The 16,026-nt window shown below is 35.2% G+C and overlaps 1 protein-coding gene across 1 annotated transcript in view; it reads right to left on the bottom strand.

Moving 5' to 3' along the window:
• The window catches only part of RBM25 (RNA binding motif protein 25), a 49,642-nt gene that overhangs the window by 15,793 nt on the left and 17,823 nt on the right, over nt 1-16,026 (bottom strand). Inside the window, exons 6-12 of the mRNA XM_010855804.1 lie at nt 14,099-14,259; nt 8,073-8,258; nt 6,676-6,729; nt 6,354-6,437; nt 2,596-2,882; nt 634-856; nt 433-522 (exon numbers count right to left, since the gene is read on the bottom strand). Coding sequence (XP_010854106.1) covers nt 433-522; nt 634-856; nt 2,596-2,882; nt 6,354-6,437; nt 6,676-6,729; nt 8,073-8,258; nt 14,099-14,259 — 1,085 coding nt within the window. The remainder of the gene's footprint in view (nt 1-432; nt 523-633; nt 857-2,595; nt 2,883-6,353; nt 6,438-6,675; nt 6,730-8,072; nt 8,259-14,098; nt 14,260-16,026) is intronic.

Consider the following 16,026-nt stretch of genomic DNA (forward strand, 5'->3'; position numbering starts at 1 on the left):
TAATCAAAGAAAGTTCTATAAATCCTCATTTTTTACATTCTATAACAGGTTTATTTTGACAATATGCCAACTAATAATTTAGTTTATAGGAAGCCAAAATATGAAAAATAGAAAGAAAAGGAGGCGAGAGGGAGACTCAAGAGGAAGGGGAAATATGTACACCAATGGTTAATTCATGCTGATGCATGACAGAAATCAAACCAATATTATAAAGCAATCAATCAATTAAAAATAAATATTTTAAAAAAGAAAAATAGGAAGCAGAAACATTTTGGTATACTGAAACTGTATCAACTTTACTTCAAATATTATTTATACTGGAGATCAGGTTTTTTGTGAGATGATACTTTTTAATTATAAAGTCACTTCTACTTAAATGATTTGATCTGATTTTTATCTGAAAAACCACTTATTTTAAAACAAGAAAATTACCATTTCTCTTCTTCTTTCTTCTTCTCTTTCAGCCTCTTTTTCATACTCTCGGGTTTTCTTTCGTTCTCTAATTTCCCAATTCTTAAGGCGCTAAAAAAAGAAATTGTCAAAAGTTTAAAAAATGTATACAAAAGGTTCTGAAATTTTTGACTAACCTACTAAGTACCAACTTTTATAAATAAAAGCATTCCCTCAATTTACCTCTTGATAGGCAGCCTCTTTCTCTCGGAGCTTTCTTTCAAGTTTTCTTCGTTCATATGCATCTTCTTCATCTTCTTCTCGATCTCGCTTCTTGTCTTTCTCTCGCTCGCGCTCCCGTTCCCTTTCTCGCTCTCTCTCTCGTTCACGTTCCCGCTCTCGTTCCCGTTCTCTCTCTCTTTCTCTTTCCCTCTCCCGTTCCCTTTCACGATCTCTGCTCTTTTCTCTACATAAAAGATTGTAAAAATCTGTCAGTTTCCTTTTGTGTTTTCTTTTAGAAACCAGGAGAAAGGAGGACAATATATAATATGAAATAATAGACAAACTCACAAGCCAGAATTTAGCATTTGGTTTCTGCAGAATTGTAGACTCCTCACACAAGCCAGACACAGAATATAATCCTAGCCCCAAATTCTGAACTGCATTCTAAACTCGATGTTAATGCTTATCAGCATCTCAGAAAACAAACAAAAAAATCCTAAGAAAAATACTAAGGGCCGATGAACATGATACAAGATAGTCAACTTCAGTAGTGATCAAGCCAATACAGACAATGGCAACGGTGTGAAGCCAAGAGCATTCCAGCATGCTGCATGCATAAACCAGAACTACAGCTGACTCTTGAATAACACCGGTTTGAGTTGTACAGGTCCACTTGTATATGCGGGCTTCCCAGGTGGCTCAGTGTCTAAGAATCCACCTACCAACACCAGAGTCACAGAAGACTCGGGTTCTATCTTTGCGTCAGCAAGTATTTTTGCTGGGATAATCCCAAGAACAAAGGAGCCTGGTGGGCTACAGTCCACAGAGTCACAAAGAATCACACATGACTGAGCAACTGAGCATGCACACACGTATTTATAAATGGTGTTTTCTCAGCCATAGGTACTACAGTACTACACAATCTGAGGTGCGTCAAATCCACGGACATAGAACCACAGACACAAAAACCCTGTATACAGATGGCCATCTATAAGTCATACTCAGATTTCTGACTGCAGAGTTGACACTCCTAACCCCAGCATTGTTCAAGGGTTAACTGTACATCTTTCAGCAGTAAGAAGTTCTCATGCATTTAATTCAGAGGGATAAAACCAAACTGCAGATTTGTGATGCCATGGATTCTCATCACATATAAATACATGTATATATGAAACAATATACCTTAGTAAAAGTATAAAATCATGATTTGATACATGTCAAATCTTAACAGTGGTTATTCAAGAGAATGATGGTTATTCCAGGGGAGGAAGGAATTTAATGCCCACTATAGACTAAAAAGCACTGGATTTCAGTAACTGGTGGACCTTGTTTCAGCTACAATTAAGTGGAGTATCTCAACAAAGTAATGTATATATGAAAACTAGCTTGGGAAAAAAGTGAACTTTCCTCTCTTTCCTTTTTCTGCTGCTTCCTTCTACTCACTCCCTTCTCTTTGTTCATTTTTGCTCTCCCTCATTCCTGAAGAATTGGAGATGATACCCCATAGGAAATCTATATAATGATGAGAAAATGTTAAATAAAACAAAAGTGAAATCACTAGGAACCATCAAGAAAAAACTAAGTTGTCTGGGAGGTAAGGTGTGACCAACCAGTGGTTTAAGGGACCAAATAAACACCAGGAACTAAAAGCAGTGCAACTAGAGCTGATTTTCCACACAGGAGACCTCAGTTAGTGACCAAGAACAACGCCCACTGACCAAGGGAATCAATCATGCCTATCCGAAACATTGGGAGATCAACTGGTGTATTCTAGAGCTGAGTAAAAACTGGCTTCACACAGAAACTAACCCAAAGTCTAAAACTGTTCGTTTAACCAATATTTCACACGTGTGTGAGACAGCAAGCCAGGCATGCTCTGTGGCTCAGGAAATTCTCTCATCACATCAATGTAAATGGCCCCAGAGTACTAAGCTGTAATTCTACTAAAGCTATCAGGCAAACAGTAACTTCATGCAGCCTTACCTTGATCGACTCCGATCCTTGTTCCGATCTGAGCTCCGTTCTCGATCGCGGTCCCGATCTCGCTCTCGATCCCGGTCTCGATCTCTCTCTTTCGTCCGGTCACGATCCCTATCCCGTTCTCGTTCCCGCTCCCGTTCCTTCTCCTTTTCTCGTTCACGTTCTCTTTCCCTTTCTCGTTCCCGTTCTCGCCTTTCTCGTTCCCTTTCACGCTCCCTCTCTCTTTCTCTCCGTTCTTTCTCAATTTCCTGTCTTTCTTTTTCCTTTTTGCCTTTCTCTTCTTCCAGTTTCTAGAAACCAATAAAAGTACTTTTAGAGTTAACTCTATAGCTCCAATATTCAGACTTTTCCCGGCGCAATGCCCAATACTGGGAACAACAACAAGAAAACCAAACCACTGGTACTTCAACATTAAATACTAGAGGTTTTATTTGACAAATTAAACTGAAGCAATCACAAGCCTAGACAGATTTCGTGCAAAACCATATACTCTACATAGACCAGGAAATCTCCAATCTTGGATGCTGGGAGATTGTGTCAAGTGTGGCTGACCACTCAATGACTATGTAATAACTAAAATGACCGTGAGCAATGTGATGGTTTGTAATAATTTCTAGAAATACAGTCACTTGGCTAACATGTAATTCTTCCCATTATGAATTTCTTTAAATCAGTGGGGTAACTATTGCTAACTATAACCCCAGACTTCCAATTACCTAAGGATTATTAGTTTGAGTGTTTCAAAGGAGAAGGTGGAGGAAGACAGTAAGGTCATTGGAATGCAACTAGTCTTATGGCCTCTGATTTGCCCACCCTCCAAAAGACAAGGTGAATTCAGCCATTATCTGCCCTATCATGTATGGAAACATTTACTCCCACCATTACAAGATGGACAGCCCACCAAATACATAAAGTCTGAAAATCACTCACTTCAAGCAGAAAGGTACATAATCATAGTATTTTAATAAGATTAATTTCTGGCTTAACTTTAAAGCAATATATTTATACCCATTATGCCTATAAGACAATGAAATATATCAACAGTGATAAATCCATCCTTGGAAGGAATGATTGCATATTAACTTACAGATGCTGTGCTAGGACATGGATCGCCAACACTGGATTAACCTTGCCTATAAGCTATGCTTCTGGGAGGAAGAGCAAGTACATGGTTCACAAATAAACCAAATAACAAAGTCAGACCAAGTTTGTACCCTGACAAGATTACCAGTGTACCACAGTTTCTACACAAACTCAGGGGGGAAAAAAAAAACCCAAACAGGGAAAACAAAACAAAAACAAAACACATTTTTCCTGTTTTCATGTTTAGTGTCATAGAAATGAAATTTAAATTACAACAATAAAATGTGCATTTTTTTTCTTTTCTCAGTCATGTAAAGCATTTAAAACAACTTTAAAAAAGCAATCTTACCTGTTATACTCTTTTTCTCTCGCTCATGGATCAGAGAACTGACAGAGGATTATGAAAGAAAAGCTAATGCATGAGAAATCAATATATTCAGCTGTGGTGCCAGTCTATATCAAAATGGAATGGAGGCAAAGCCAATACTGAATACATTGAAATTACAAAGAGAAGAAAAAAGAAATGGCAGAAAGAGGACAGAAACTGTAAGCTATTTAAATGGGCAAATTCTAATTTCTGAAACAGTCATCTGATGAAATTTTTTAAATGTATCATAAAATGAGGCTATACTATATGAAACTTACCTCAGTATCATACACTTAAATGAAATTTGTTTATTTCTGAGATAATACTTACAGATTATTTTAGCTCTTCCAATAATAATCTTTTTGGTAGTTTCCCTCAATTGTTCTACTTTTGCTTAATCACTATACCACTTATTTCTTAAATGTATAGTTCCATTTAATTAAATAATAATTTGTTTCAGAACTCATTTCAAAAGTTTTCTTCTAAGTAAATGAAAAAGTAAGTGAATCTGGTCCATACTAAACACAATTCTAAAAGATTATATAATATATATGCAGTAAGTAGATACACACACACATATATATTTTTTTAACACAAAGACTGGAGAAAGAAAAAATGAAGTGAATCTAAAAAGATTTAAGAAAGTAGTGAAATAATGAAGAGGAAAGGACAGAAAAAAAAAAAAACATAAATCTTACCTTATTCTCTCTTCAGACTCGTCCGTGCTGTAAATGGACGCCCCCTGCCACGCTGATACCCTGACAGTCTGTGGTTATTTAATAAACTCATACCAAAACATGCAAAGGTTCACTGAGCTCAATTTTTGTTACTGGAGTTTCAAATATCCCTTTTAACCGTACCACCCAATAAAAAGAACGGCTTTTCTTTTTCACTTTGATTTTATTTTTAAAGCACATTTTGGAAATTCAAAACATTCTCTCCCCACAGTGAAATACATCTAAGGCAGCCAAAGGCCTGACAGCTTCTCAAACTCTGAAGCAAATATCTTTGCAATCGATTTCTTAAAACATTATTTCTTCATACTTTACCAGTGACATGACAGGATTTAACAATAAACAACAAAAGGGGGGCAAACCACACACACACACACACACACTGTATACCGCTTTCAAGCTTTACACATACCCTGAATTTGAGTACTGAACCTAATATACCTCTAAAATGACTTCCCACAGACTAACTTTTTAACTCTAAATTGGGAAATCTACATTTGTGCTTTTAGACATACTTAATTCCTGAAAAAGTCCTATGTCTGTGAGCTAAGGCTCAGCATCAGGATAATGTGTTCAGCAGCATTGATTCTATGACATTAACTGTCAATAAGGGATTTTGAAAGCTATAAGAAAAAATAAGATTAAATAAAATAAAAAATGAACACTTAACATCTCACTGAGTTAAAGGTCACTCAATCTCAGGAGTAAGAACCAGTAACATCTTATCATCTCCAGCATCAAAATACATTTCATGCAGTGTTTGCATTTCACTGTCCGTAAGCATCACCTTCAATACCAGCGAACATTCACAGATGCACTGTCATTGAGAGAAGCTTTCAATAGGCAAAATTCGTGAGTGGGATTTACTATGCATAAATATCCATTTCCAAGCCAGTTACCCCTTTGCATATTTTTCTGAGGGGGCATCCATAAATATAATAAAAAACAGAAGCTCATACTTACATCCTATTCCTTGTTACTTTCCAAGCTGAGAGTTTCATCTTGCATTAGTCACCATATGATCTCTATCATAATGGTGGGGGTCAATGAATAGATTAGCTTTATGGGAATTTACAGTTCTTCCATGCATCTAAAATTTGGTAAGTCTGGTAACCACTGACCTACTTTTTAAAATCTCCCCCTCTCAACTTAAATCTACACAAATATAATCTTAAATTTTAATCTCAGCTCTAAAGAAAAGGTTTTCCTAAGATTAAGTTAAATAACTGCCCCCAGAAATACACTACAGTGTATGTTATTCTGCTGCCCCCTTGAATTGTTTAAATCTGACCTTGATGTTTATGTTGAAATCTAAAAATAAAACTAGCTTTTATTCATATTAAAGTGAGATGACTGCAGAGTAGTCAATAACTGAGAAATCTACATACAATATGCCAAGGACTACTCTAATATGGCACTGGTCTTCTGTTTCTTTGTTTCTATCTAAGTATAAATTAAACCTAGACAAAAAAGCATTTAAAATCATATTCTACTGTAAGGTTGATTTTTTTTGTCTGTTTGCTTTGGATTCTGTAAAAAGTCTAGATTGGTATCAAGTGAAAAAACAAGAATACTACCTTGTGTGTGTCTCTGAATTTGCTGATCTCTCGCGATATCAGGTCTCTCTTGTCTTCTTCCATTTCTATAGCATTTATATCCTCCTAAAAAACAGGGGGGACAGGTAGGAATGCATAAAGATCAATCTATATTGATAGAAATTAAAGGCTAGATATTCTATACAGGCTTTACAAAATATAGGAGTAAAGACTTTATATAGTAACGAATCTAAGTTAAATAGTAAAGAACACAAGAATCACACATCTGGCAAGTAGCAGTAAACATTTTTTTTAATTTATTCATTTTAGTTGGAGGCTAATTACTTTACAGATGTAAACGAACCTTAGTGATGAGTGGATAAGGGATCAGTGGGGCCACGGGAAATCGGCGGAAGATCTGCGGAAAAATCCACAAAGATTAAAACAAACAGTTCATATGACTCTGAATAACAGTTTTCTGTATGTTTACACTATAAGCAATGTCAGATTTCTGTAACACTTTCTTGATTTTAAATTACTTGATAACAAAAGAGATTTCACTCAATCTATCACCTACCACTTCTACTCCTTCCAAGACCCCCAACCAGGGGAATAAAGAGGATCTCACACTAGCAGTGTGAGACCTTTTTCATCCTTTCCAAGAGAGAGGGAACAATCAAAACAACAAAGTTTACCTAATAATTCTTGCCACAGAGCAGAATTTTTGACTCTCTCACCTCAAACCATTTCAAATGAAGGTGTCTAGGTACTTTCTCCTTTGCCATTAAAGGGGAAAGAGGAAGAACAAACTCTACAGGTCTCTATTACCCTATATCTGATAGACTCTTACCAATTACCATTTCTAATGACTGGCACTTCATTAGACAGCTTTTTATGGCCACAGAAGCAAGAAGCAGCCAAATAATAAAAATGTATCTGATGTATCAGAAAGAAAGCTGAAGATGGCTTAATAAGGCAATGAAATCCAGAACAGTATGAACTGTGAAAATGCCTTGATATTAATTCACAATGTTTACAGTACTACTTTTCCAGGGCATATGCAATCCATTCATATAATATACCTCCAATATGTTTACAGAACTCTCCCCATAATTTCTGTTAAGTATATCCAAATGAAAGTAACTAAGAAAATCAAACGTTTTCTTTCAACCTGCACTCCCTACCATTCCATTAGCTTAGACTGACAAAAGTGGGTGATAATAAAATACTGGAGAGGAGTTTTCATCTTGTGTTGCTCTTTCATAGTACTCCATTTATAAGGCCAACAGCATTACTGTTGATGGAGTGAAATGAAACGTGGTTTATAAGGAAAAGTGGCTAAGAAATTTGAAAATGGGTCAAAATCCTCAGTGAAGAAGATCTGGTATCCCGCTTGGAGCAGAGAAAAATAATTAGGGAGTAAGGCAAAACAAGGCCAGCTCTTCTGTGGCAAAAGGGGGGAAAAAAAACTTTACTCCTTAATTTTAATTTCTATCCATCCCTCAAGTTTGTCCTTTTCCCCCCTTACTTAATGAATCCACAAATAAACACAACTTTCCATGTCACTGCATTTCAAAAATGTAAAAACAGAAATGTTTTTGGTTTAAAAAAAAGGAAGATAAAACATGGTCAAATTAGCCTTAACAGTATATTGTTATAAATGCCAGTCATTCTATTTTCCCCTCATAAGTTGGAATGTAATGAAAGCACAAAATGTAAATTGTAGAAATGATTCTGCTGGCATAAATCAGTAACACATACGTCCTCCTTCTTTTCCTTCTTCTTCTTCCTGGGGTGAGAGTCAGATTCTTGTGAGGGGGCATTGAGCTCACTGGAGTATTCCCGTATTAAAACTTCAATGGCCCCTTTGATCATCTGATCTCTTCTCTTTGTTTCTTCATCTAAGGCTTCTTCGTCATCATTAGTGACAGTTTCTGGCCTGGCATTCTGAAAAAAAAAAAAAAAACAACAAGGCAGATTCAGGAGATGGGAAAGGGGGGCAGGGAATCAAACAAGAAAATCAAAATCATTCAAAACAAGTTAGCACACAAAACAAACAAACATGTTTTCTCCAAACCATCTCTGTAGCCCTATTAAACGCAGACTCAGCTTTACTCCCAACTTCACAAAAGTAAACTATTTGTTTTACATTTTTTTCCTTAGATATACTGTACTCTATCATTTTCTTTTCTTTGGTCCTTTGATATCTAACATTCTGATCCCTAACTAGCAACAGAAAGACTGAATCACACGGTTAGCACACTACACATCTGAAAAGCTTTCACAATTTTTCAGATCCTCTTGCCCAATACTTGCACAAACTAATGATATTTACTGAGTAACTCATTCTAGTGTTGAAAACTTAATTACGTTGAAAAAGCAAAATACAATTTTATGTACCTATGACAGAGACCATTTTAAATAAACAAAAACAGGGACTTCCCTGGCAGTCCCATGGCCGTGGTTAAGATTCAATGCTCTCAATGCAGAGGATGCGGGTTCAATTCCTGGTCAGCGAACTAAGAACCCATATGCTTTGGGGTACAGCCAAAACAAAAGTAAATATAATGATATATTTATAGTATACAATATAATAAATATATAAAAATATAATAAAGTAAAAAAACATATAAAATAATAACCAAAAACATATGTAGGTTAAACAAATAAAACTATATACAACAAAAAACGTAAACACTAGGAAGACCAGGAGCTGAAATGATGGCTTCTCTTTTCCCCCTCTGCTTTCTGCAATGTGGGAATACCATTTAAAATACTCATGTAACTAAAAAGGAATCAATTCTAAATATGCGCATCTTTCTCCGCACAACTTGTGAACGTAACATAATGAAAAATAAAAACAAAATCATGTTGCACTACTTCTCACAAATAAGTAACAGACTATGGGGCTGGGGGGAAGAGGCTGGGTCACAAGGCTCGTGGGAATCTTAGTTTTCTAAATCAGACACTAAACCCAGGCCCCCTCAGCAGTGAAAGGGCACTGTTTTAACCACTGGACCACCAGGGAATTCTTTCCCAAGACTTACTATTTTTTTAAACGAAGTCTAAATTGTTACCTGTGTCCATGTGGGGAAAAAATGACTGGTTTCCAGTATCCTACTGTTCTTATTTCTGTTTTATTTTAAAGCTCCTAGTTAAGTAATTAATCCAAGTTCAAATGACAAAATTTAGAGAATGACCTCAAACTCCAGACAATTTCATTACCCTCTTCTCTTCTTAAAACTTGGAAAGGAGGAAAAGTATGACAAAGAAGCAACAAAAAAGTATGATAAAGAAAATAAACATAAAGATTTATATATACAAAAAACTTTTGTAACTTAAAACTACATACATACTTAGTAAACATACATTGTGCAAATTTTCAGATACAAACAAGAATTCTGCTTTTCTGGACAAATGCTGGCTCTTGGTCACAATGCTCTAAACGCTCTTCAAGATGAGTGTCATGCCTGGTGGCTCCTTCACGTAACTGAGCCGTGATTTCGTAACAACCAGCATTCTGAAAGCTATCCCCAATGGATACTTCTTCAGCACGCATTTATTTCTTAATTTGCTCAAATTCTTGAGTTTACTATATGCAAGACACTATGTTAGATGGTTAAAAATTCAAAATTAAAGAAAGAAATAACTTTCCCTAAGTATTTAACAATTTAAGAGAAGGAAGAAGGATAACAGACACAGATATAGGTTATGATAGATAATGTTCATGTAAGTCCTTAAATGTGGTAACTAACCACTCTTGAGTTGCTTACTTTCTCAAACCTGCTTCTTCATCTAATTTTCTTATAGCCAGCTATCTACTTGGCATCTTGGATAAAGATACAATGCTTTAACCAAGGAGAGTAATTCAATTGTTTATATTATTTACCAAATTATTTTCATAATAAAGAAAATTGTAAACTAAATTGTAAACTAAAATTTGGTGATATGGTCCTCTCTTATTCTAAATCAATGATATATAACAATAAGGTCTTTATGCAGCTTTCATTAAAATCCCTTCAGTAATACTCTGCTTCTTCACAAGTTTTAAAATGACAAGAATTAAACCACCAGTAACCTGTCACTGAAACCTTAGGTCCTGAAGACACATACAATTATTTTTATCAACCCTCAGCTGTTGAGATCTAAATTCTTTATTATGAAAATAAACCTCATGAGAGGAAGTCCAGTCTGTCTTTAGCATTTTACCTACATTCTCAATTTCTTTCCATGAACCCTCTACATCGCCATGCTCTTTTAAACATAAGGACAGAGGTGGAGTTACAAATCCAAAGCCTTATTCATCTAAAAATATTCACAGCCCCTAAATTCTCTACCACCACTCATCCTAAGCTAAGACTTAAATATTAATATAGCTAAACATAATAAAGCATTTGGAATGAACTAGTTCACACTACATTACAAATGACTACCACCCCTTGATCCATAGAGAAAATGTACATTTTTTAGAAGGAAAGCTTATGAGCCCCATCTCTTAAGCAATTATTAATGTAAGAAAAACAAAAATGACAATATATGTCTTGGGAGGAAAAGTTATTTTCAGTTTCAACTTAAACTCTACTTCTGGGTCCTGAACCACAGACAACTTCCTGACTTCATTTTTTCTTCCACTTCAGAAACAGAAAGCATACTGAGCAACATAAAGTGAAGGGTTCAGCAGTGCAGTAATGTACAAAAGGATCAAAGAAATAGACTGAACATCTAAGATGTTTACATGTCCCAACTATTTGGCTCTTTTCAGAGAAATTAAAAGCTGTTATAGTAAAGCTACTAGTTGGAGAGTTAGGTAAAAACTCCACTTGGCCCTCTCTTTGGCACTGACCTCTAGAGTCCAAAACAAGAACTTTGGGAACTAAGCAAATGTAGAGCTCTTTCTTTTGAAAAAATGTAGGTTCCACCACACTCACACTAGTTTCCAAACAAAAATGTGAGGTGTTCCTACGTGCAGTATCTGATCTGTCCTAAATTAAAAAACATAAAGTAGGCAGCTCTTTCCAAAGGTTATTTGTACTTTCAATACTTGGAAGTCAATCTTGAATGTGTGGTAAACAAGCACTATTTCTGATGATTAAGCAGAATCTCTAGTCCTAAACCACTACTACTGAACAAGAGGTAAAACAGGACAGGGACTAAGATCAGTGTTGCTACCTCAAATGAAACACTTGTACTAGAGGTAAAAAAGTTCTACAGATTCCGCAAAATCTAAATAAAAGCTTTTAACAGCGCTACTAATCATGGCACATAATTCCTGTTAAAATTCTGGGTCAGGAAAAACATCTTTCTAGACAAATTCGTGGTTCTTTTTGAATCAGAGGACTACACAACTAATCGTGTTCTTTCTTCTGCCTGGGAATCAGGAAAATGGATGAGGTACCACACACATTTCTCAATGTCTCCTTCTCATATCATCTACTTCAAATCACTATTTTCTAAATTTCTCCAACAAATCAACAATAAAAAATAAAGAATAAATACACTTTCACATTTACCCTGAAAAATCCTGACAATGTATTTACTTGTTGAAAAAAAATTTTTATCTGATAGAATTATTTGTCTTCATTTTACTAGTATTGTTGAGTAAAATGGACAACTCTGCAAAACTATGCCATGCTTGTCTTACGACTTCAATACCTCTGGAAACCATGCCAAATGCACCCAGAAGTCAGGTCTGCTAATTTTTTAAATTTCATTTTATCTGAAATAACTGCTCCATTTTTATTAGAGGTAGCTTCAACTCCATTCTTGAGGAAAAATATAAAAGATTTCAATTGTGATTCCTCTTATTAACAGTGATTACAAAATGAAGTCACACAATTATTCATTTCCTCATTTATATAAACATACAGTGAAATGATTTACTTTATGATCAGAGCACACCATTTGCAAATGCCACAATTTAAACCACCTCACAAATGACCAAGCAGAGTACAATAATGAGTCCAGGGGAATTACATAAAAAACTTTGAAAGCATTGTATCCATGCTTTATTTGAAATATGAATCACAGCAAGGAAAATCTAAGACCGTTGGCTTTTTTAAGGTTTTAGGGGTATGACAGACACTAGTGCTGATATGAAAAAAAAACACAATTTCTCTGGACTGTAAATTGTATTAATTCCTTATACAGCTAGGTAAAGACAATAAAGATTATCAGGTGAGCAACATAAATGCAACTGTTACAATAAATGTTCACCCCATTCTCATCACGGGCAATAAAGACTCTGACCTAGGTTCTGTGGAGGTACAAGATGAAAAAATAGTCTGTGAACTTATTGCCCTACCTTATAATCAGTGAATGTAGGATATGAGAATGAAAACAGGGGATAAGAAGGTATGAGAGAGCGATACAAACAAAATACACTACAAAGCAGGCTGCTATAACAGTAAAATCCTGCTTTATATAAAAAGAAAGAATTTAATTCTGCCTCAGAGGAATCAAGGGTAGGACTCATGATAGTTACATGAATCAAGCAACATTTAAACTAAATGTGGATAGAATTTCAACAGGGAGCTCAGATGGGCAACAAGGACATCAAACCACAAAAGAGTCTGTAGGAATATATGACTGACACATGGAAGGGAATTGATGGAGTAAGCCAGAAAGGTAGATGGGAGCAAGGATAGGACACCATGATAAGAATACAGGCTTCATACTTTGAGAAACTCAAAACCATTAAGGATGTATGAGCAAGGGCTTGACATAATTACACTTAATGTCTTATACCTTAGAGAAAAATGCCTTGAAGAATATGCAACAAAAATGTCTACAGTGGTTACTAATGATGATAGAATTATGGGTTGTATTTAACGTATTCTTTAGCTTCCCTGGTGGCTCAGACAGTAAAGCGTCTGCCTGCAATGAGGGAGACCCGGGTTTGATTCCTGGGTCGGGAAGATTCCCTGGAGAAGGAAATGGCAATCCACTCACTCCAGCACTCTTACCTGGAAAATCCCATGGATGGAGGAGGCTGACAGGCTGCAGTCCATGGGGTTGCAAAGAGTCGGACATGACTGAGCGACTTCACTTTCACTTTCTTTTACTTAGAGGTTGTTCTGCTTTTATGAACACTTTTACAATGTTTTTGTAAAAGAGGGAGTGACGGAATTAAGAAAGCTACTTCTATTTTGAATAACAGTTAAAAGCCTCAACAGACCAAAAAGGCTGTTTTGTTTTTATAAAATAGAAAGGTAATAATGAATCTACTCTGAATTCATTCAGCTTGATATGTCAAAAGGAACTAGGAAGGGAAGACAAGGAAACATACACTAAGGCTTTAGCTATTTTTCGCTTTGTTGAGAGGGAGTAGTAATGTATACATTACAACACAACATACAAAAATTTCCTTTACATTAGCTTCATTTAATAGAGCCACCACCTGATACAAGTAATAAGACTTATTTTAATTCATTTTAAAACCTGTGTACTTCTAAAAAAGGGCAACTAATAAAAGTTTTGTAGGTTGAAATATATTTTGTACTTACTTACAAAGCTGTCTTAATGAATTAGCTCTGTTTGGAATAGTCTGTACCAGTGTTTTCTCTGGCAAGTTAACCTTGTCCAGCCTCCCTTACTACCTTCATCCCAACCTGGAACAAGCAAACCAACAGTCACCCACCCACTATGGGTAGATAAAAGACTTAAAATAACTATATATAAAACACACTCTTGATGATCTTGTGAAGCCCTGTATTAGATTCATTCATAATGAGAAGCATTTACACTGAAAAAGCACAGTTGGCCTAGAGAAGACAATATAGAAAACATACCCCATTAGAAGCTTTCTTCTTTGCTTTCCATTCATCTAGCTGTGCCTTTGTCTTTGCGTCAACTTTAACAAGTAGCTTCTTCTCTCCAATCTGTAGGTCATGCAATAACCTGAGTGCACGGAGCGTAGATTCCGGTTCCTTATACTCACAGAATCCAAAGGCTAGCAAAGGATACAAAGAATTTAGTAAGATATCAAAACAATTATGAAAGATGAAAAATATTTATGGAAAACTGAAATCATTAGAGACCAAAGCATTATAACACAAAGATTATTTCATCACTCCTTATTTTCCTTCAATTACCTTTAACATGGATTTCTCTTTTAGCACTCTCAAACAACCAAAAGAAAAAAAAAGAAAAGAAAAATGGGAAAGGAAGAAAAATTCTCATCAGGCAAAATGCTACTTATTAGAACTGCTGAAAAAATACTCAGCAAAATAGCAAATTTCATGATTAATTCTTTTAATTACTTCATGGATTCATTCCTCCCTCAATTTCTTCATAGCTACAGAGAGGCAAGAAGGCTGCTTGAACCTAAATACAGCACTTTTCAGTTCAGAGATGTTAAACTACAAAAGTACTGATCTTTTATTCTATTTACTAGTCTAATTTTTCTGTCTCTGTTTCATTTTAATAGCTAGTCTCATTATTTTCATGATTTTTAATAAACAGATACTAAAACAAAATTAAATTGAAAAGAGCAAACACTGAAAATAAAATTTAACGAATGAATCCAAATATGTTTACACTTACTGATACAACTACTCGTTGAGTGATTTTAAAACAGAAAATTTGACCATACACTTAAGTGGGATATATCCTAAAGACAAAAAGACCTGTCAACAAGCATATTATTGATGACAGTATTGGTCTGAAATTACTGTATGTGAAATGTGAGAGGATAACAATAACAAAAAATAATTATTGAATAGTCTATCAGCCCCAGTGTTGAAGCTCAGGATTCTAAATGTGGAAGAAAAGAAACACGTACGACAAAAAAGATTAGATAAAAATCTAGGTTTGAATTTGAATTACTGTTCATTGGCAAAGTAAAGACCAAACAATGGTTACAGTGAGTGCACCAATTTCCAGATGGTCTTTTTGAAAACAACTTCCCACTGAAAAAAACCAGAGCTTCTTGAGAAATGGCTGTTGGGTCAAAAATCACTGAAGATCCAATTTCCAGAGGCAACCTGAGACAACTTAAACTTCACTAGGGACAATGACAATTAATCTATATTAAATATAATAACAAATTAAATATGCATCAATCTAGAAGTTCAAAATAGGTCTTAAAAAAGTCACTGCTAGAGGATGCTAAGAACATAAGATCATTCTTTTGAAAAATTAAAAGAACATAAGATCATTCTTTTGAAAAATTAAAAGAACCAAAGCATTTATCCCATTTTTCTTACAGAAATTATATCTCTAAGTAGTACATGGAAATAGTACATGTACAAATAGTACATGGAAAAGGAAGTTTATCCTTATGGATGTATTCTTGATGATTTGTTCTTCAATGAAGGAATAACAGAATTCTTCCAAACAGACTGTTACATTTGGCAATCCCTCAGTGAATGAATCGACTAGTCACTGACAATAGCTGCTACCATTAAAAAAAAAAATTATAACCGAATATGACTCCTAACTGAAGAAACTCCTAATCAGAATTCTTACATATAAAAGTATCAACAAAAATAACACAGACAAACTCAAATTTGATCAAGTCTCAAGCTACAACTACCAAACAGTTTACATTACAATGCAGTGGACAGAGATGCAAGGCACATAACTACTAGAGCTGCAATCAGCAAATCCAAACTGAGAAAACACTACTGGGCAAATGACCTAGTTTCTCCAACAAATCTCAAGAGAAAGAAGAAAAACAGAAGAACTAAAAATATTAAGAGTCTCAAAAATATGTCAA

This window comes from Bison bison, unplaced genomic scaffold (genome assembly GCF_000754665.1).
Source record: "Bison bison bison isolate TAMUID 2011002044 unplaced genomic scaffold, Bison_UMD1.0 scf7180017864368, whole genome shotgun sequence".
NCBI classification, from domain to species: Eukaryota; Metazoa; Chordata; class Mammalia; order Artiodactyla; family Bovidae; genus Bison; species Bison bison.